At 38.3% G+C, this 22,326-nt stretch overlaps 1 protein-coding gene across 3 annotated transcripts in view; it reads right to left on the reverse strand.

Annotated features, from left to right (window-relative positions):
• Window positions 1–22,326, reverse strand: part of MAGI3 (membrane associated guanylate kinase, WW and PDZ domain containing 3) — a 233,105-nt gene that overhangs the window by 85,021 nt on the left and 125,758 nt on the right. For all 3 annotated transcript variants that reach the window (XM_045999923.1, XM_045999914.1, XM_045999933.1), the window contains exon 2: window positions 3,372–3,488. In XM_045999923.1, the coding sequence (XP_045855879.1) occupies window positions 3,372–3,488 (117 nt within the window). The remainder of the gene's footprint in view (window positions 1–3,371; window positions 3,489–22,326) is intronic.

Raw genomic sequence — 22,326 nt, forward strand, 5'->3', positions numbered from 1 at the left:
TTGCTAACAATTAAGTTATATGCATATTTACTTGATCCTTTTGGGTCTTGCTTAATTAAGCTTTGTTAAAATGGGCCCCAAGGAGCTTACACCTATTTTAGCCCTACTAGTAAGCCATGACCCTTGAGGTCTCTCCACTCAGGTGGACTAGAACTCAGATTCTCCCAGCGCTGGAAACTGCTGGGAGTTTCCCAGTCTGGAAACTGCTAATTTACGGCTCCCAGACAATCTGTGCATGCCATGTAGGGGTCTCATCCTATACATTCTCAGCTTAGTATTCAGCAACAGAGTCAAGAGGGTACTTATGCTTATTATTTGAGCTCCTTTTCTTCATAGCTCTGTCCTGCAAATCTCAGGCACCTCAGACTTCTTGAACTCAGACTTCTGCCTCCTCAACTCAGAATCCTCTGTATTCTCCCTGGGCTTTCCCTCCTTATAACATGGCCCAGAAAGTGGCTCCAGGCAGAAGGCTGATGAAACCATAGGACTCCTTTGTGTGCAGTCTCCTTTCTACTTCTTTTAGAGATCATGGTCTTGTCCCTTCAACAGAGAAGTAACAGTAGAAGTCTTTCTTATTTTGTTGCTCAAATTGTTTCAGATCTTGTCAGTGGGCACCCCTTCTAGATGGCTTAAAAAAAAAATGTGCTTCTGATATGTCCCCATAGTCTTTTAGGCATTTACATACTTTCTGGGATAATTAGATGTTCCAAGCTCATCTTGCACTTTCCTTGTGCCAGACCTGGAATCAGAATTTTCTCCAAGAAGATTTGGTATCTTTTAGTAAAGAATGGTAATTACAGACCATTTGGTATGCTGTTACTGACATACCACTGCATTCTTGGAGGAGTTGTGGACACTTCAGTGTGTCGGTGAATAGGTCCTGTTAGGATCTGAAAAGGCTGCAGCTGTCTGGACCCTATGAATGACAACCAAATAAACTGTAACTCCTTTCTAGGACAAAACCTCACACTGAGGAGAAACTGCAAAACTAGGACATCACAAGTAAATTTAAAAGAAGATCTAAGTAAAAGTGCAGAGTACAGCCGAAAGTACAAGTACATATTTTTATTAAGTTGCTTTAACAAGGGAAGAGGGAGCTCTAGAGCTATGAAACTAAAAATGCTACCCTGAGACACCCCATGCAGGCAAAATCCCAAGTTACTTATAAGGTAATGAAAATCAGATTGTTTTTGGACCTTTAAAGAGCAACGCTTTATGCCAGAAGACAATCAGATAATCAACTAATAGAATTAAGATAGTCAAGGAAAGAAAATATAAGGCAAGGATTTCATATACATCCAAACAAACTTGCAAGCATAAAGGCCTTAGACCAACTGTGATGATCCTCTGATTCTTTCCTGGGAAATCTAGAAGAGAAGAAGCTTTAGAAAACCACAGTTATTGAAGAAACAACAACATAAGGATTGGTAGTTATATTCGATGTCTATCTACCCACAGAATAAAGAATAAATGATAATAAAGGGGAGAGTGTGATATGTAATAGCTGTTTGTTCTGTTAATATAGACACAGGTCAAGTATCAAAAAAAGTGAAAATGAGGAGAGCGTATGTGAAATGGAATAAGCTTGCTGATTATCTTTGGGGTAAGAAAATTATTTCAAGTTAGATGATGGGAGAGAGAAGGAAGGAGTAAGAAGCAATAACTAGGTAATTTAATATTGTTCACAATTGGGACAAAAACAAAAAAAGGAAGGGAGGAAGAACAGAGTATTATATAAAAGTATAAAGGTACCCATTAAAATAAAGATATAAACCTTTCTAAAAGGAGAGAGAGGAAATAAAATGGACCATGTACGTGGTGAAAGGCTTTTTATACAAAAGATGTTTATATAGGTAAAATAGAAAACCATGACAAAACAGGAGACTAAAGACATGGATCACAACAATAAATATAAAGAAAGTTCCAGATTGGCTACAACGTCCACACTATTTGCAAACAAAGACCTCCAGAAAGGTGAAAGACTAAAACAACAGATAAAGATACACTGGGCAAATGCAAAGAAAATAAGGCAGGAGTTGCAATTCTGAAATCCGACCAGGTAGATTTACAGGAGGAAATCATACATAAGGAGTCAGATTTAAAAACAAAAACCAAATAATTTATAGCATGTTAAAGAGGCTGGACTTACACTCAGTGAGAGACTCTGAAAGATAATCTGGAGATGGACAAGAGTCAGACATGCACTAAAAGACCAGAGCGAGGGGACATGGGAGGTGGGGAAGCAGCTAGAATGGGGAAGAGAAGACACTGAGGGCCTACTCCAGGACATGTGGTTTGCACTCATGTTCTCATTTCAATTCTTAGAACTACGTGAGAGGTGTCTCTGCTTATTCACATTTTATATATGGGGAGTCTGGGGTTTGGGAAGGTCAAGTAACTTGCCCAAGGATCAAGATTTTTCACCTCGCTCTTTGCCCCTATATATTGTTATCTGTTAAAAAAAAAAAAAAAAAGTTCAAGCAAGAAAGGGTGAGGGTCTAAGACAGTACAGAAGGATTGGTATTTAAGGAATGTAATTAGGCAGGCTTAGTGATAGAACAGACACTGTGTAAGAGTAAATAACAAGAAAAAGAAATTAAGAATTTCAGAGCCATTATAAAAACTACTATTTATAAGAAGTTCCAAATATATTGAAAAGGAAAACAAACCAGAACATCCTTTTATAATCTTTTATTTTTTACTGCTTTTTATTCTTCCCCAGACTTGTGCTAACTAAAGCCAAAATGTAAGCACACATGGTTTCTTGTTACGTGTTAACATACACACACACGAGCGCGAGCACGCACGCACAGCATCCTTACAACCACAACAACAATAACCAGGTCCTATGAAAACTACTGAGACAGGAAAAGATATACAAACATCTAGATAAGAATTCAACATGGATTACTACAAAGAAGGTACTGTGTTTCCTCCTTTTTTCCCTTTGGGGAAGGGGCAGATCTTAAAATTAGCAGTGTCCTAATAATTAATACAAAAATGTTTGTTCTCTGTGTATGAGGCCCTGAGAGCGAAAAAGTTTATTATTTTTTCTTATTGAATAAACATTTGGAACTGAATTACAGAAGAAAATTTAGTTCACAGAATATACATAGATAGTCTTAAATTCTTAAAGTCTGATGACTGTTTTTAAAGTTACAACATAGAATCTTCCAGTTTTTCTACTTTAAAAACAAAAGCCCTGCATGTCCTTGGGAAACTTTCTCCTTACCCCATTTTTGTTTCATTCTAGTGCCTCAACTCAGTCTTCCCAATTTGGTATGAGATACTCTACTGAATTGCTTCTACATGTTCGATTAGTTAAATAAGGACACATTGCCCTCCCTTCTTTTATTCAGTCTCATACTTACATGGAATTGTTCTCAGGTAGAGATTATCTCTGATCACTTGCTGCAATTTGTGGTCAATTGATCCTTTCTGAAACTGAAGACTCAGGTAATGTCGCAAATCTTTATTAATGACTTTGCCTACAAGAAAAACCACAGAAGACAACACATAACTGTTAGATCTCCAGTTAAATATCGATGTTAGTGATTGAATACCCTTAAACCATTTAGCTATAGACAAGAAGAAATCAGAGTATTTTGCTAAAAACAAAATTGTTTTACTAAAAACAAATGATTAGAGTACTATAATTAATAATATGTACCTATACTACATTATGTGGGCATAATTTTACAACAGTAGGGGAGGGACAAGGTATAGGTCAGAGAATATGAGAAATACCCAAGACAATTTCCATTTATGGCTTTAAATGCCATCTATATACTGATAACTTCTATGTTCTTATCCTGTCTCCATCCCTGACCTATGTCCACCAGGCTCCAAAGCCATCGAACTCATTCATATACACTGCAGATATATTTGAAAGTCAAATAAGCATCTCAAATTTCAGATAGCCAAAACAGAACTCTTAATTCCATCCTCCACCAACTTCTCCTCTGCTCTACTTTACCTTGTCTTAGCAAGTAATAGCACCATCAACCCAGCAGAACAGACGCAAGGGCTGTAAGTCATCAGAAGTTTCTGATTTCTCCTTTTCACTTCTATCCCTCAGATCCAATCCAGTAGCAACTTTTGTCAGTTCTACTTCAAAACATGCCCATGTCCACTTCTCTCCATTTCCAGAGCCTCTATCATTTCCCATCTCAAATTCTGCAACAGCCTTCTGTCTCCCTGTATTCATTCTTGCCTCCTTCTGCTCCCACAACTTACACAGAAGCTAGGTGAGATTTTGAACACAAACCAGATAATCACCACTCTGTTTAGTGCCCCCTCGCCAATGACTTCTTTTTGCACTCAGGATAAAATCCAAACTTCCACATGGTCTAGCTCTGGCATTCTCTGACTCAAACCCATTCACTAGCCACCCACTAGCCATGCTTCCTCCCACAATGGCCGTCTTCCAAAAAGCCAAATGGACCCTACTTTGGATCCTTCTGCCTATCTCTGACTGCACAGGCATTTGCTGTCCACTCACTCGACTCCTAGATATAAGGTGATTCGATAAGAGAATGAAAGAGGTTTTTTTTGGGGGGGGGGATGGGAGATAAAAAGAGGACTATCAGGGGTCTCAAAAAAAAATGTTAAGCAGAAAAATAGAGGATTACAGATATCTGATAGCAGTGAATCTATAGTAAAGGTTGAACTTAAAATGAAGACCAAAGTCATCCCTGTTCACTAGATAAGACTTCACATGATTACAAAAGGACAATGCTAAAACATAATGGATTACTATACTGGGTAAGAAATGACTAGGCAATTAAAATATACTCTTTGATTTATTTGGAACAGCTTAATTATGACAAGGATAGATAAGCCAAAAGGTTACAACAGATCAATTCATTCTTTTAACTATTATTCCATGATGTAGGATTTCTAGTCCCCCCACCCCTTTTTGGTCTTCTCTCACAGGTATAAACAAGCATAACCAAATGAGAGGATGTTAATTCAAGCAGGAAACCAGGGTGCTGCTAAAGTTTAGAGATAACATTTGGATCCTAAACTAATAAACACAAACCAAAAAGTCCCCGTTTCGCCTTGCCAAAAATAGATTCTGAGGAAGGGTGACCCCTCTGTGATCAAAGAAGAAAGCCTGAAAGATATTTATAGGGATAACACAGAAGAATCCCTGGTCACAGAACTGGTTTCTGCCAGGCATTCAGGGGCTCTACCAACCCAAGTTCCATTTAGATGGAATCATATTATGCCATTTCTTATTTTTATCACAGTACTTGTTCACTGCTGGGTGGAAGAAAAACATAATTCATAATCAATACTGTATAGTCCAAGAACGAAGAAACAGACCCTCAACTCTATGGTCAACTAATCTCCAACAAAGCAAGAAAGAATGTCCAATGGAAAAAAGACAGTCTCTTCAACAAACAGTGTTGGGAAAATTGTGGACAGCCACCTGCAGAAGAATGAAACTGTACCACATTCTCATACCACACACAAAAATAAACTCAAAATGGATGAAAGACCTAAATGTGAGACAGGAAATCCATCAAAATCATGTAGGAGACACAGCCACAACCTCTTTGACCTCAGTCACAACAACTTCTTGCTAGACACGTCTCCAAAGGCAATGGAAACAAAAGCAAAAATGAACTCTTAGGACTTCATCAGGATAAAAAGCTTTCACACAGCAAAGGAAACATTCAACAAAATCAAAAGCAACCTATGGAATGGGAGAAGATATTCGCAAATGACTTATCAGATAAAGGACTAGTATCTAAAATCTATAAAGAATTTATCAAACTTGGGGCTCCTGGGTGGCTCAGTGGGTTAAAGCCTCTGCCTTTGGCTCAGGTCATGATCTCAGGGTCCTGGGATCGAGCCCCACATCGGGCTCTCAGCTCGGTGGGGAGCCTGCTTCCTCCTCTCTCTCTGCCTGCCTCTCTGCCTACTTGTGACCTCTGTCTGTCAAATAAATAAATAAAATCTTTAAAAAAAATTTATCAAACTCAATAAAAAAGAATAATCAAGTCAAAAAATGGGCAGAAGACATGAACAGACATTTCTCCAAAGACAACATACAAACGGCCAATAGACACATGAAAAAATGCTCAATATCACTAGGCATCTAGGAAATACAAATCAAAACCACAATGAGATACCACCTCACACCAGTCAGAATGGCTAAAATTAACAACTCAAGAAACAACAGATGTTGGCAAGGATGTGGAGAGAGGGGAATCCTTTTACTCTGTTGTTGGGAATGCAAGCTGGTACAGCCTTTCTGGAAAACAGTATGGAGGTTCATCAAAAAATTAAAAATAGAATTACCCCACAACCTAGCAACTGACTACTAGGTATTTTTATCCAAAGGATACAAACATAGTACCCCGAAGGGGCACCTGTACCCCAGTGTTTATAGCAGCAATGTCCAAAACAGCCAAACCATGGAAAGAGCCCAGATATCCATCAACAGAGGAATGGATAAGACAATGTAGTGTGTAGACACACACACACACACACACACATATACACACTGGAATATTACTCAGCCATCAAAAAGAATGAAATCTTGCCATTTGCAAGGACATGGATGGACCTAGAGGGTATTATGCTAAGTGAATTAAATCAGAGAAAGACAAATGCCACATAATTTCACTCATATGTGGAGTTTAAGAAAAAACAGATGAACACAGGGAAAGGGAGGGAAAAATAAAATAAGATAAAAACAGAGAGGGAGACAAACTACAAGAGACTCTTAACTATAGGAAACAAACTGAGGGTTGCGGAGGGGAGGTGGGTGGAGGGATAACTGGGTGAGGGGCGTTAATGAGAGCACGTAATGGAATGAGCACTAGATGTTACATGCACCTGGTGAATCCCTAAATTCTACCCCTGAAACTAATAATGAAACTAATAATAAAATATATGTTTAGTTAACATATAACTAAACTGAATTTAAATTAAAAGAATACCGTAAGTCTCATTTCTTATTGAACAAAAACATACCCAATAATGAGTTTATTAACTATTTTAAAAATTAGGTTAAGGTATGTTCCAAATGCTTTGTAATAAATATTTATACAAAAGCTTTGATGGGTTGTTACATAGGTGCTTAAAAGTTTTAGTGATATTTGTGATGTTTAGAGCTCTTGAATAGATAGAGAATGCATCACTGTTTTTTCCCATTTAAAATAATACGGTACTGGCTCCAATATCTAAAAATCCTCCATGCAACATATTTTCATGAATACACTTAATCTGGACAAAGGATAATACCTCTAATTCAAAAAGATGGCACGAGTCAACACCTTTTTTTTTCTAACCCAAGATTTTGTATTTTAATTTGAAATTTTACTGTAAAATATGGTATAGCTCACAGAGGTAACCATATAATGCTGAGAATTCAGACTGGATTTTAATCCAATTAAAATAACAGCCATTAAATCAGATATAATTAAAGACAAAGCCATAATAACAGTCATAGATCACAAGTTACAGCTTAAAAGGGCTTCTTAAGGTGGAAATGAAGTTAAAACACTTCATTTCCTGTTTCAAAGGCCTACAAGATCTTAAGACTGGGTTAAGTTAAAGCAAAAAACTAGATTTAAAGAAAGGTACCTAGGATTACCTGGGCTGGAGCTGCACTCACTCTCAATTACCACCCCTTGCTGGGGTCCTGGATGCAGTGATGAAATGCACAGTTGCCAAGAACAGGGTAAGGGACAATTTCATGAATGTGATTATTTTACTTCAAATGTGCAAGTCATTCAAAGAAGTCATCACACATCTTCAAGGTTGAGGACAAAATATTACAAACAGCAGTGAAATGTCAATTATAAAAGATTAACAACTTAAACAGGGTTGGCCTTCTTTCAGATTAATAATTAATAGTAAAATACAATGGATATTGTAGTCATCATGGCTTCCTTGCCTCAAGAAACCAAAGACCTTCTGTAAGGGGACAGAATATTATGGTTCCCTCTTTGATAGGATTCCAGGGAATTTGTTTAAAAAAACAAAAAGTACAAATATCCTGAGTAGGCAGATGACTGTGGAATTACTAGAAGGCCAACAGAAACGTTAACTCACAAAAACACTGTTCAGTATATCTATATTATCAAGTTGTATATAAAAGTCAGCCTTATATTTAGGCAGAGTTTCACAGAAACTTGACATTTCAAGAGTATGAAAAACATTTACTTGGGGTTGATGCAGTTGTTGCTAAACAAAGAAGGGAAAAAGATTCTTCGTAATTTAGCATTCTTACCCAGCCAGCCTTTGCATTAAGTGTTAAGATTATTCCCTGATTTCTAAGTGATTTATTAAGTTTATTCATGAAACATAAAAATGGATCGATATATCTGACACATACAGCTCAGGTGGGGAAAAGTCTGTAACTGAAATCTCAATCATTATGAATAAATCCAGACACTCAAGTTTCAACACACAAATCCTTAGTCAAAAGAATCCATCATTAAAAATCCATACTTTCTGAGTATATGCAAATTAATATTCACTAGCAATTCTCTCTGGGGAATCTGTGTGTAGAGATACCAGTTACAAGTTAGATAAATCCTATGGCATGCCAGTATGGGAGTAGCCGTTCAACCAGTTGTAAACTGGTCTCATTGTCAACATTTCACTGCCTTTTCCATAAGGATCGTGTAAGAGACTTTGCCAACCACTTCATGAAGACAAGATGGCGCATGACTTTACTATTCTCTAATCCAGCAGTTAATTATAAAATTGAGTGCAGGGGATGAGATGAGTTTGGCATATCTTGCTCTTATAAATTCACACAGATTCATGGTGATCATCATTTTCTAAATACTTAAAGTATTTTATATTTGTTCAATCTCTTCAAATTTTGCCATAGTTTCAAGTTAAGGCAATAGACTTGAGTTTTTACGATCAACTTCACACCTTTTTGGAAACTGGAACACTGGTCTCCCTTCAGTTTCCTGATACTTTCCATATTCTCCACAATTTCATAAAGAATACTGACAATAGCTCTGAGATCAAATCTTTAGTGCCTTTAACTCCTAGGAGGCAGTTTAGTTGAGTTTTGAAAATGTAAATTCATTTAAACTGAATGAAACTTTTATGACCTTCTCATTTTTAAAAAATTTAATTTCTCCCATTTCAGGCTGTTTGTTTTCCTTTTACTACTTGAAAAGTAATTCTGCTAGTTCAAGATCATGGAAGCAAAGTAAAAATGGTACATGTCTAATTTCTGCCTACAAACAGCTAACATGAACAACATCTTCTGACAGCAAGCCTACCTCTTCCTTCCTGTTGCTCTTGCTCCTGACACAAACTTAAAAGCATTTTGTGCTTTCTGAAGTGTCTTAGCTCCTTTTGAGCTTTGGTCTGTAGAGAAGAAAATTCTTAAATGCTCATTTCTTTTTTTTTTAATTATTTCTATTAACATATAATGTATCACTTGCCCCAGGGATACACGTCTGTGAATTGTCAGGCTTACACACTTCATAGCACTCACCATAGCATACACCCGCCCCCAAATGTCCATAACCTAACCACCCTCTCCCTATCCCCCTACCCCCAGCAACCCTCAGTTTGTTTTGTGAGATTAAGAGTCTCTTACGGTTTGTCTCCCTCCCAATCACATCTTGTTTCATTAAGTGGTCATTTCCTACAGTCTACTTAGCTCTGTATAAATGTGATTATGTGCTCCTTCCATTTGCCAATCATAAACCTCTTTTTCAAAAAAATGTGAGCTGCTTAGAGCTTTCTGTGTCCCCATAAAGCATTTCCTTATACAACTTTTCTTTTAGACATCTCTAGTCTTGGGGAGCCTAGGTGGCTCAGTCAGTGAAGTGTCTGCCTTCAGCTCAGGTCAGCATCCCTAGATCCTGGGATAAAGCCCTGTGTCAGGCCTCCTGCCCAGCACGGAGCATGCTTCTCCCTCTCCCTCTGCCTCTCCCCTTCTCTAGTGCATTCTCTCTCTCTCTCTCTCTCTCTCAAATAAATAAATAAAATCTTAAAAAAAAAATCTCTAGTCTTGGAACCACACCTAGAGATCTGATAAACATTTAAAAATCTGTTATCCTCAACAGCAAAAAAGTACAGGCATAACCATGTCCTAGTTCTCTTCCTTACTATAAGATAGCCTAGTGACTTTCCCCAATAAACTGTTCGATCTAACTAGCTCAACACAATGAATGTTACTCATTAGTCCTTTCCCATTAGCCCTAGAGGTGTATTTTAGTGCTTCCTCCACCTCTTGAGCTCTACAGTAGTAAGAGGAAGCTGCGTGAAAGTGGTAAGAGGATATACAAAAGTTTAACTCCTTGGTTAAAGCAGGATGCCCCTAAAACAAAATAAATCAAATGGTAGTCTACTTTTTCGTGAAACTGTAAATGGTATTTGAACAAGTCTTCTCAGGACACCTGGGTGGCTCAGTTGGCTAAGCATCTGCCTTCGGCTCAGGTCATGATCCCAGCATCCTGGGACTGAGACCTGGATCCGGCTCCCTGCTCACAGAGAACCTGCTTCTCCCTCTCCCTCTGCCTGATGCTCTGCCTACTTGTGTTCTCTATCTCTCTGTCAAACAAATAAATAAAATCTTTAAAAAAAAAAGACTTCTCTAGAAAGTCAACCTACACATTTCACACTAAAATATATTCTATGACACAGAAGTTATTCAAAGTTATTTTTTAAAAAGATTTCTTATTTAGGTATTCTGAGAGAGAGCGTGCACACACAGGTGGGCTGGAAAGGCAAAGGGAGAGGGAGAAGCAGGCTCCCCACAGAGCAAGGAGCCCGATGGAGGGACTGATCCCAGAACCCTGGAATCATGACCCAAGAGAAAGGCAGACACTTAACTAAGCCACCCAGGTGCCCCCAAAATTACCTTATACAGTTGTTAAACATACAAGTTTGTCAGCTGAGTGCCAAGCCATGATTTGTTTTTACAGAGTTGGTTCTATATCTAACACACAAAGTGAGTGAATCAGTTGAATTTTGTATTTGTGATTTTTCATTTGACCCTCTCCATCCTTGAATACACAAAATTTTAGAAGAGAATACTTACATGATAAAGCACTTTATAGTAGCCATTATACAACTTTATCCTAAACTGTGTTTCTTAACAATGAAACTGATTTTGACTATCAAAACACTAAAATAAATTTTCATTGAGGCAGCATGCTCTGTAAGTCTTTAAAAGTAGGTCTAATTATCGTTTATATGCTAATTCCTTAAATTCTGTTCTTTATTAATACTTTTAAATATATTCACAAAATGGTATCTGGCTGTCCTGAAATATAAAATAAGGCTAAATTAACCACTCATATCTACTGACTTCTAGCACCACTGGGGATAACTGTCCAAGCAGGAAAAAAATCCCAAACCTTCTGCTTTTCCTAGGGGGAAGATGTAGAAATGAGAAGAGTATAGGAAATAGAGATCCCTAGGACTTATTTTGGAAATGTCATTATATCTACTACATGTTATGTGTTTTCACTCCATGAAAACCTTCGAGGTTGGTGTTATTATTGTTCCCACTTTAGAGAGAAGGGGCTGAGGTATAAACAGGTTAAGTAACTTGGCCAAGGTGACATCATTAAAGGTAGGAGACCTGGGATCTGAACCCAGTCAGCCCAGCTCCAGAACCTATCCTGGAGTACGGTGCTAAATGCCCAGCCCCCACCTATCCATCTGTCTATACCTTTTGATGAATTTCTTCTCTTGCATAAGCTTATTATGAGAACATGAGCTTATAGGAGCTCTCTCAGTAAGACCCTACCCTTCCTTGAAACAGCTGCCGCTACCGTATAAACAAGGCTGCACTTTGTTTATACGGTTTATGGGTAGTAGGCACCTGGGGCTAAAGCAGGGAATGAGAGTTCACCCAAATGAAACCTGAAGCCTCGCAGGTTAAATGAACATCGAAGAAGACATTTCAAACACAAGAGCATTAGGGAAGATTAGCATAGAGCACTGTGGTAATCCACAATTTAGATCCTAAGTCAGGGCAGCCTGGGAAGACAATGTCACTAAGTAAGTTACAGTGGAGCTGAAACCTGAAGGATAAACAGGAGCCAGCTGGGCCCAAAAAAGCAGGGGGGTGGGGGGGGGTGGGGGGTGTCGAGGGAATGGGACATGCAAAGACACTTACTCGCGGTGGGAAAGAACACAGTGCTTACAGGAAGGGAGAGAAATCCAGTATAGCTGGTTCTTAGATAGTGAGGAAGAGTTCCCACAAGCTGAGACAAGAGTTCTGGGGACCAGTGGGTTGACTAGCACCTTACAACAATAAGAACACCAACAACTTAAGCCTGACACCAAGGCCCTTAATAATTGCTTTCTGCTAACAACTATGGATATGTTCTTACTGGCCTGGCCACCTCTACATTCCGTACTTCCAATGCTATCTCATTATTTCTGTTCTGTCTTCTATCTCTACATCCATGGTTCAAAAGTTGGAGGACACGTACCTACAGAAACCTTTATGCCTCTGTCATCAGAGGCAAGTAGGAACGTAATAAATTTTTAAAATAATGTATATAATTAAATTCTGACTCAGTCCCAAATCTGAAAAGCGTGAAATGTTCTGGAGTCGCTTGAGCCACTGGTCGGTGACCAGTACTGTCCCGAGTTACAGTCTGAAGAAACCCAGAGCGAAGCAATCACGCAACGCTGCCATCCGCCGCAGAACCCTGCTGTCCTCCCCCTCCCCCCACCTCAGTCAGGAGAAAGCCTCCTGCTCCCGGAGGTCACAGTCAGCGTCGATTCCCCACCCCCCGCCCCAGCTTTACAGAGATAATACTGACATACAACACGGGGAAGTTCAGAGTGTACGATGCCATGATTTGATACACACATATGCTGTAAAATCATTACTGCAATCAGGTTAGCTGGCACCTCCAACCCCTCACATAATTATCATTTTTTGTGTGTAGATGGTGGTAAGACGTAAGATCTATTCTCTTAACTTTCCAGTATATAACCCGATATTGTTAAGTTACAGCTACCATGTTAGGTACAGTCATGTTAGTCAGTCACCCAGAACTTACTCATCTTACAGATGGAAGTTTGTACCCATGGACCAACATCTCTCCATTTCCCCCACCCACAGCCCCTGGCAACCACCCTTCTGCTCTCTATTTCCATGAGTTTGGCTTTCCTAGAGTAAGTAAGAGAATACACAAGTAAGAAAACACACAGTAGTTGTCTTTCTCTGTCAGAGGTCACATTTTTTGGCTACATTACATATTTATGGCAATTGTTAAAATGGGAGGGTCCATTCTCCAATAGTTCCTGGAAGCAGCCACCACAAATACACAGGTCACATTTCATCTTACTGCCTGGGGTCCTATGTCATGGGCAGTCTGAGGTCAAGTCTGCTGCTATGTACCTGGTTCTTGCCCTGTGCACCCAAGAAAGATTTTCTTTTTTCCCTCTCTTTCTTTCTTTCCTTCCTTTCCTCCTTCCCTGCCTCCAGAACTGAGAGCATAGCTAAACAAACAATTCTTGGTTTAGGTAGACTATACACCTGAAAAAGCTCTGAACTGTACCGAACTAAATATATTCATTCCTGAATGCCTAATACTGCGTAGTACATGTAGAATTCAATGTTAATGCAGCACTGAACTCGTTTCATTATATTCAAATTATGTATAAGTAAAACACATTATCATGCTTTTAAAGAAGTTTTTATGGTTTTTATTAGTTTAAACAAAGCAAGTATTTCAGGGTAGGATGTATTTGCAAATAACAATCATCTCTCTGATAAAAACTCGGATGCATGGCCAGGGATCTGAATTATAAAAAAAAAAAGAGTGGGTGTCCCAGAGGAAAATGTCATTGTACCTCTGTATGTTCTTACTTCTGAGGCAACCACAATGCTCCTGTTAACACCCTGCCCTACCCTTCGAACCTTCACCTCCAACTATTGCCCCTACCGGTTTCAGTTTTCTATCTACTCTACCAGGCACCTCCCAGTGTTGTGTACATATAAATACTGTCAGAGCAAAAGGTCTGCACGCTGGCCACTTGTCCCCCTGCTCTTTGAAGCCAAGACCCAAGCAGAGCTCTGAAGTCCACAGTAAGAAGCTCCTGTTTTCATCTCTCCTCCCTGCTGGTTCTTGCTACAGAACAGTGGGGCACACTTCGGCCTCCCTCGCTGGGTCTTAGGTCTGTGTGAAGTCAGGAACTCTGTTTTGTTTAACTCTCTTCTCCACAATGCCTAGCATAGTGCTGCATAAATACTTCTCTTAAACACATCAAACTGACACATTAAATAATACGCTTGCTATACTGATAGACTTTCAAATGGAATCCATCTCAGAAAAAAATACTTTTACTGTAATTCTTAAAGACAAGGAAATCCTTTCATAAAGCAGCAGCATTAAAAATAATGTTTTCAGTATAACAATGCTCGGATATATTTTAAGTGAGAAAAGCAGGTCGCAACACAGAATATTCATTTTGACCTCAAACTGAAACAATCTCAGGACATGCAAATAAAAAACATATATAAGACAAACTCCTATTTAAATACTTAAAAATACTTAAGTGTATTACTGCAGGGTATAATTATTGGGTAATTTTCTTTAAAGTAACTTAAAATAAATGTCTTTAAATAATTATTGCATCATTTTCTTTAAAAACTATTTTCCTCATGGTTTTTATATTTGCAAATTTTTTACAGTAAAAACCTATTGCTATAATATGAAAAAACTTTTAGAAAGTAGATTGTATTTTCAAAAACTGTGCCCTTCAAAGGTCATTAGTGGAAAAGGAAGCTTGACCCAGTGGCCCAAGCATGACCAAAAAATGTGCTAAAAATCTACGTGAATGCTGAGACTATTTGTGTGGTTTTCTTTTAATCATTTGTTTTTAATAAGTGTTGTTTTTGGGGTGGCAGGGTAGCTCAGTCAGTTAATTATAATTTTTGAAGTTTTTAATCTAAAAGCTGCTTTTTATCTAAATACTTTTTAAGATATCAACCCCTTGGGGTGCCTGGGTGGCTCAGTTGGTTAAGCATCTCACTCTTGATTTTGGCTCAGGTCATGATCTCAGGATCATGAGATCAAGCCCCATGTCAGGCTCTGTGCTGGGTGTGGAGTCTGCTTAGGATTCTCTGTCTCCCTCTCTCTCTACCCCTCCCCTCCACTCATGTTTTTGTTTATCTATGTCTCTCTCACTCAAAAATAAACAAAAATAAAAGATAAATTGAGGTATATTATTAAAAAATAAGTGTTATTTTTACCCTACTAGGTTAAATTGCAACCATTTTGCTTTTAACTGAAACTCAAAATCAATAAGCTACAGAACTAAAATCTACATTTGAAAAATAAGACAGAAATCATCTGTCTAGAAAAGACATGACAAAAATCACAATTTTCCCTTAAGAACTCATTTGTCAGGAAGAGCAAAGTAAAACTGTCTTCCTAGCAGAAGACAGTGGAAAAAATAAGGAATAAATCATCAAAAGTGGGTCCTTTTCTTTTTGAGGCTCTTAGTTAATGGGATCATGTAGATTTAGAACTTAAAGAAAAACAGTATTTGTAAAGTACTATCCTGTGGCTATTTACAGATCTTTTCTTTGTGACACTCATGTCAGGAATCATTAGCAAACCTGTCATAATGCCAGATAACCAGTGCCTGCTTGGCACACCAATATCTGAATCACAGTATTAATGCTTCATCCTTTTGACAAGAGGGTACAAAGTCATCTATTGCGCACTATTATTTTACCAAAAACAGAATAACTGGGTTCAGTAGTCTTTGCAAATCAAAGTTATATGCTTCAACAGAATGTCCAAGACTTGAGGTGGAAGATTGGTTACTGAGGTTTCATTATAACAGCTGATACAGACAGCTGAAAGGGAATACAGACATATTTGATTAGAGTTCTGACCAGAACAATGGCTACTAGAGAGTTTATATTTTTAAGATACATCATTACATAAACAACCTCAACCTCTGGGTTTCGGTAGTAGAATAAATATAGTTAATCACTATTAAATAAGCAGTTCGACAGCTTCTTTTTCTCTGATTGATTTTAAATATAGGACTTTATATGAATCCTTAAAAATTTTCTAAAGTAGGTGGTTAAAGGTCCTATAAATTATAGTATATACCCAAAGTGATTTGACTGTAGTAGGAATCAACACTCATTAAACAAAATTATTTAAGCATTTCCCATTTTCATTTCTAATCTCTATGTTTAATCAGGAAGATATTTTGAAAGATTTTTAAAGTTATCCTTAAAAATACAGTTATGGGGCGCTTGGGTGGCTCAGTGGGTTAAAGCCTCTGCCTTCAGCTCAGGTCATGATCTCAGGGTCCTGGGATCGAGCTCTGCATCGGGCTCTCTGCTCACAGGGAGCCTGCTTCCCTTCCTCTCTCTAGCTGCCTCTCTGCCTACCTGTGATCTCTGTCTGTCAAATAAATAAATAAAATTAAAAAAAAAACTTTAAAAAATACAGTTATAAAAATTCCAAAGAAACATTTTGGTGGATAAAGGGCCACTTATATGCACATCCCCCATTCAGATTTCTCCACTAGGACTACTTTCCCCTACTCACCCTACCTGTAAGGCTGAGTGAATCAGGACCTTCCAGAAAATGTCAGCATAAACAAAAATGTCAGAAGATCCCTAGACTTCCATTTCCCATTAAAGGATAGGAAGGAAAGAAGGAAGAAATCAATATCCCTAAAAAAATAAACCAATGGCAAGAAATAAATCTATTCCAGAAGACAATGGAATTGTTATAAATTCCATCATCAATTAGTCAGAACTAAGAAACTGCACTCTAAGAACCATAACCAAGAGTACTAAGTGGCGTTATCTAGCTTGATAATCTTGAATTTAGGTTCAAGTACTAAAAGAAAATCTTTTGGGCTATTGGCAGTTATCAGTCACTCTTGCCAAAACAAAACAAAACAAAAAACCCACAAAGGACAAAAACAAAAAAACAGACAAACAAAACAAAACAAAAAAACCCCAAAACTCTGTCTCCAGTACAGAAGAAACGAGGAATAATCAAAAACTGAAGGAAAAAAATACTATAATGTAAACCTGAAATTAATATAGAACACTGTATGTTAATTGCACTGGAATTAAATTTTTTAAAAGTTGAATTAGCTATGGATATCTATCAAAGTGGAAAGCTATGTAGCTATAAAAGAAGAAATTAGACTATAAAAATTAATCAAAAAAAGGGAAAAAAGTTAATCTCTGTCCATCCAATATTAACTTTAAGGGATACAAAATACTGAGAAAATACCGGAAGCTGAGAGGCAATGCTCTAGCTCATAAGCCCAGCACATTCTGCAGACTCTGAATAGGAAACATTCATATGGGCCCCAAAGACATCTCCAGCTCACATGGGTTCTGGGAGGGCATAACAGGGTTGAAGGAAGAATTCGTTGGCCAAGCACAGCCATTTTTCTTCTGTCCTAGGGTCTTAAGTGGGAGGTGTAATGGCAGCAGGCAAACCTACTTCAAAGCGGCAGACCAGAGTGACTTTTAGAGTGGAATGATACATGCTGATCTCCAAAACAAAATGTGTGAGCTGCTGCTCCCCATTCCTAAGAGCAGAGGACAGAAAGTTCAGAAAGAAATGGTGACAAAGTCCCCAAAATGTAGCTGCCCTTTGCTCTGGCTCGCTCCCTAAGGCCCTGTACCTCACCAGACATCTGAAGCTATAAAGAGAGGCTAGATACTTCTACATCAAGCTGGAGAGTTCGTGTGCTAATGATAAAAGCCAAGTGGAACCCAGGGACATAGGAAAGGTACTAAAGAAATAGCACGGATGGGCTCTAAGCAGAGAAATAATAAGAGCAGACATGGGCATATTAAAAACTAACTGGAGAATACACAGGGGAAGGAGCCAAAAACAGCTAAGGGTCACTGTCCAGGTGAGAGATGATTTAGATCAGCAGTCATACTGCAGAAGAAAAACAGATTTGAGATTCAGCGCATACAACTGCATATATGAAAAGATTTTTAACACCAAACACTATCCTTAGAAGAAGTGGTTGTGGGTGCCTGGGTGGCTCAGTCCATTAAGCACCTGCCTTAGGCTCAGGTCATGATCCCAGGGTCCTGGGGATGGAGCCCCACATCAGGCTCCCTGCTGAGCTGCTCTCTCTGCCCTTCCCCCCCCCACTAGTGTGCACACAGGCACACTCTCTCTCTCCTAAAAATAAATTTTAAAATCTTAAAAAAAAAAAAAGTTGTCATATTTGAACCTTACAAAGTCTCAGATTACAGAATGATCTACAAAGTATTTTATTAAAAAAAATACAAAGTATTGTCTGGAGAAGACATGTTAGCCTGAACCAACTGTTTCCAGAGATAAGCTGACACAACTGCAAAGCGGCGGGGGGGGGGGGGTTGGGGGTTGCGGTGGGGATGGGGGATACAAATAAAGTAAGAAGATGTAGGGATTATTCCTTGGGGTAGGACTTCACAGTTCCATGTGGAAGATGTTGCTGGCAAGCAATTTTCAATAATCACCCGAACAAAATGACTCAGTCCATGCTTAGGTTATGAGATCATGAATACATGCCAACAGAAGAACTGTACTAATTGTACTTGTGGCTGGGACAGCATTATACACGGATTTTAAAAACGCAGAATCTCAAGTGACTTGGATGGAAAGGAGGAGAGGGTGATCTGGAAAGCCATGTTACAGGGCTCATCTCGGTGCTAACAAAATACTCAAGATGTATGCTAAAGAGCTGGAACAAAATTTTTACATAAAATAGTGGGGCAAAGTATTTCTAAATTTTACATATACATATAACTAAATTAGATATTAAACATAGAAATTTGATTCTATCCCTCAAAGTTTAGATTTTTGCTGCCTAGTCAAAGGATATTTTTCAAAGTGTCTTTTTAAAAACTGTGGGGTAGCTTAACTCCAGGGTCTGCTAACATTTGGACTTACGTGATACTGTGAATAGAACCCGGAAGCCTCGGCAATCTGAAGAGTGAGGGAAAAAGAGACAATAAAAAAGATCACTTCAGTTGTCTAACTTGAATCATCAGGTGAATTTGAATTGAATTTGAATTCCATTAAAAAAAAGTAGACAGGGGAAAGAACAGTTTTGGGAATCGAAGCAAGAAATTGGGCTATGATTTGGGTCATGTTATTTGAGATGCTAGTGAGGCAGACTCCATGTGAAAATTTCAAGACAGCTGAATTTAGAGCTGTAAATTGGGAGTCTTCAGCTCACAGGGCTTAACTGACAAAAAGGGGCCTTGGTTGGGATATGGGATAATAAGGATCTGACATACTCTTGACGGGAGTTGCCACCACCTTTCTCAAAGCCATTATGGCAATATCTGTAACATGTATTTGCCTATCTTCTGATGGAAGAGCTCCACTAAAGGTCTCTTCACACATAAACGTAAACAAATGTGTAAGGTGAGTGTTCGTCGCAGCATTATTCACAAGGAACTTAAATCTCCAACTACAGGTAACTGGTGAGTGACTGTCAATGATGAAACACACCTTCGAATACTGATGCGTCATGGACTCTGACCACACTGTTGAGTAACACAGAGGAACCTGGAGAACAGAGTCCAGTGCAAAGTGTCATTTATGAAACAGGTGCACACTTCTTATGTCTCTTTATGCAAAACTGTATTCAAAATGGGCTCATCTCTGAATGGTGAGAGGTTAAATGATTTTTGCCCTCATCTTTGTAATTCTCTATTTTGTTTGAGAGGTTTATTTAAAAAATCCAAAGTAAACCATTTTTAAAGAAAGCTATAAAGTTTTTTTTTTTTTCTTTTTCTTAAGTGTTTTAAGAATTAGAGCACAATATAATCTTGGAAGTAAACAATAAAAACAGGAGAGGAAGACCACCCTGGCTGAGTACAGCTGGCTTTCCAATTTCAGGGCTGTATAACTAGAAACACATTGTCAAAGTTGGAGCACCATCCCAGGCTTGAGACCAAACAATCAGGCTGGAGAAGTTAGTCCTGATTGACCTAGGCCTGTAATATGATTACTGAAGTGAATGAACAGTGTGACTGGCTATTTCCAGAGATCACTCACAGAACTGGTTTCTGAACCCTGACTCCAGGACTGGGTGCGATATTGTGATTTAGGACAAGTTAGGGTGTGACCACATCCTAAGGATTAGTAAATTACAAACAAGAAAACAGACCAGAGAAAAATAATTACATAGCCTGACTACAATAGATATATTTCCCATAAGAAAGAAAAAAAATAAAAAGATATGATAGGATCAGCCTCTCCCTTAAAGTAAATAAAACCAAAAGACAGGAGGGTCATAAAACAAAACATGGAGCACTGCGCTAGTGTTGAGGCTATAAAAATCATAATGTAGAACCTGCCTTGGTGTTACGATATTATAGACAAGGATAAACAAATAACCAGAAAACTCAGTTAAGAAGCATGTATAAGGTGCACATTAGTATTTTTGCCAGGAGAAAATAAGTAATTGTGTTTGATGGGAAAGACAGTAAATCTACGCTTGGCAGTGTGGATGGGGAGGATGGAAAAGGAAGCACAGCAGGCATTCCAGGCAGAGGAGGAGCATGCACAGTGGCATGGGGGTGAAGAGAGGTAGTTTATTATAAAACCAGTGAACTATCTGGGAAGCTCAGATAACAGCTTTGCTTGGGGAAATAGAGAGTTGGAATATTACTCTGCAGTGAAGAAGTCACTAAAAATTTTACCAGGGGAACAATATAACCAGACGTGTTTTACATGGATCATTCTGGCAACACTGTAGACCACAGAGATGAGAATAGCTGGAGAGCTGGATTCCAGTGCAGAATGAATTTAGCCACAATCCAATTAATACAGGCACTAGAAGCAGTAATAGAAGAATCAACGTAGCAGAAAATTGGATTGGGTGAACCAGGAGGCAGGCTCAAGAAACATACACTGAACATAAGAAATTAACCAAGACATGAAGTGAATGCTTGTAGATTTGCAGAGTGCTCTAATTCAAATTATAGGAGTCCCTGAAGGAAAAGGAAAACGAACAATTAATAAACAAGGAGTGTAGTTGAAGATTTTAAAAGAAATACTATTGGAAACAGAAAGGTTCCCACTGTCTCAAGAAAAAGAAAAACAGCAGCATCAAAAAGACACAGATTTAAATTCTTTTAGTTTTTTTGAGAGGGGAGGGGAATCTCTATGCTTCCCAAAAGAAAGAATAGATATTTAAAGAGTCAAAATCAAGAGAGATTAAGATGAGAGCTCCATGGTGAAAGACATGATGTGATTTGCTTGAAAACAAAGAATCTTTCAGGGCTGGGGGGTAGTGGTTAAAAAAAAATTTTTTTTTCATCTAACTATCTTTTCTTCAGAGAACAAAGAAAGGAGAAACTGAGAACTCTACAACTGAAGGTAAAAGAAAACCTTATAATTTATAGCTGCTGCAGGTAATGCTCCATTATACTGCTACCGTAATGAAAAAATAAGGTGACACATGAAGAAGAAACAAGAGACCTGAGCAAGGTAACAAGACCCATAAATACCAGGAACAGGCACAAGTCACAGACTACCTTGTTTTTCACAGGGGAAAGTCAAAAATTACTGCTTTACAGAAAAAACATATTGATCACAATTAGATTGGAAAAAGTCCATGGTTAATTTCAAGACTAACATCAATTCTTCTTTGTGGCTCCTCAAAAACATATACGATTATATCACCTTGTTACTAACATTTTGAGGCACTTTTGTAATACACACAGTTGGAATTAATGTTTTTAAACTCTCCAAGAAACAATATGATTCACTTGTGCCTTAACCTCAGTAAATTTCACATATAGTACTTTGTTAAACTTTAAATCTAAAACTAAAACCAAGCCCACTTCTGCTGCTCTTGAAAATCCTATCTATCCTAGTTAAATGAAGGCCAAGTGGATGACAAAAACCACCACAGAAAATAAAATTATTCTTAATTATCAAGGGCTTTTAAAGATTTTATTTATTTGATAGGCAGAGATCACAAGTAGGCAGAGAGGCAGGCAGAGGAAGAAAGAGGGAAACAGGTTCCCCACTGAGCAGAGAGCCTGATGTGGGGCTGGATCCCAGGACCCTGGGATCATGACCTGAGCCAAAGGCAGAGGCTTTAACCCACTGAGCCACCAGGTGCCCCTATCAAGGGCTTTTAAAGAGTCAGATATGATTATTTTAGATATCTTGTAAGACAAATTGGCAAAAAATTAAATAGCTGTTAGTGATAAGATTGAATGATGGTACCTTAAGTTTTTGTCTTAAACATTGTTTACTATTTTTTATAATTAAAAACAAACTAGAAAAAGCCCCCCCAAATACGTAGCTATACTTTGTTCATAACTATGAAGACAAAAATATATCC

This window comes from Meles meles, chromosome 1 (genome assembly GCF_922984935.1).
Source record: "Meles meles chromosome 1, mMelMel3.1 paternal haplotype, whole genome shotgun sequence".
In the NCBI taxonomy this organism is placed as follows: domain Eukaryota; kingdom Metazoa; phylum Chordata; class Mammalia; order Carnivora; family Mustelidae; genus Meles; species Meles meles.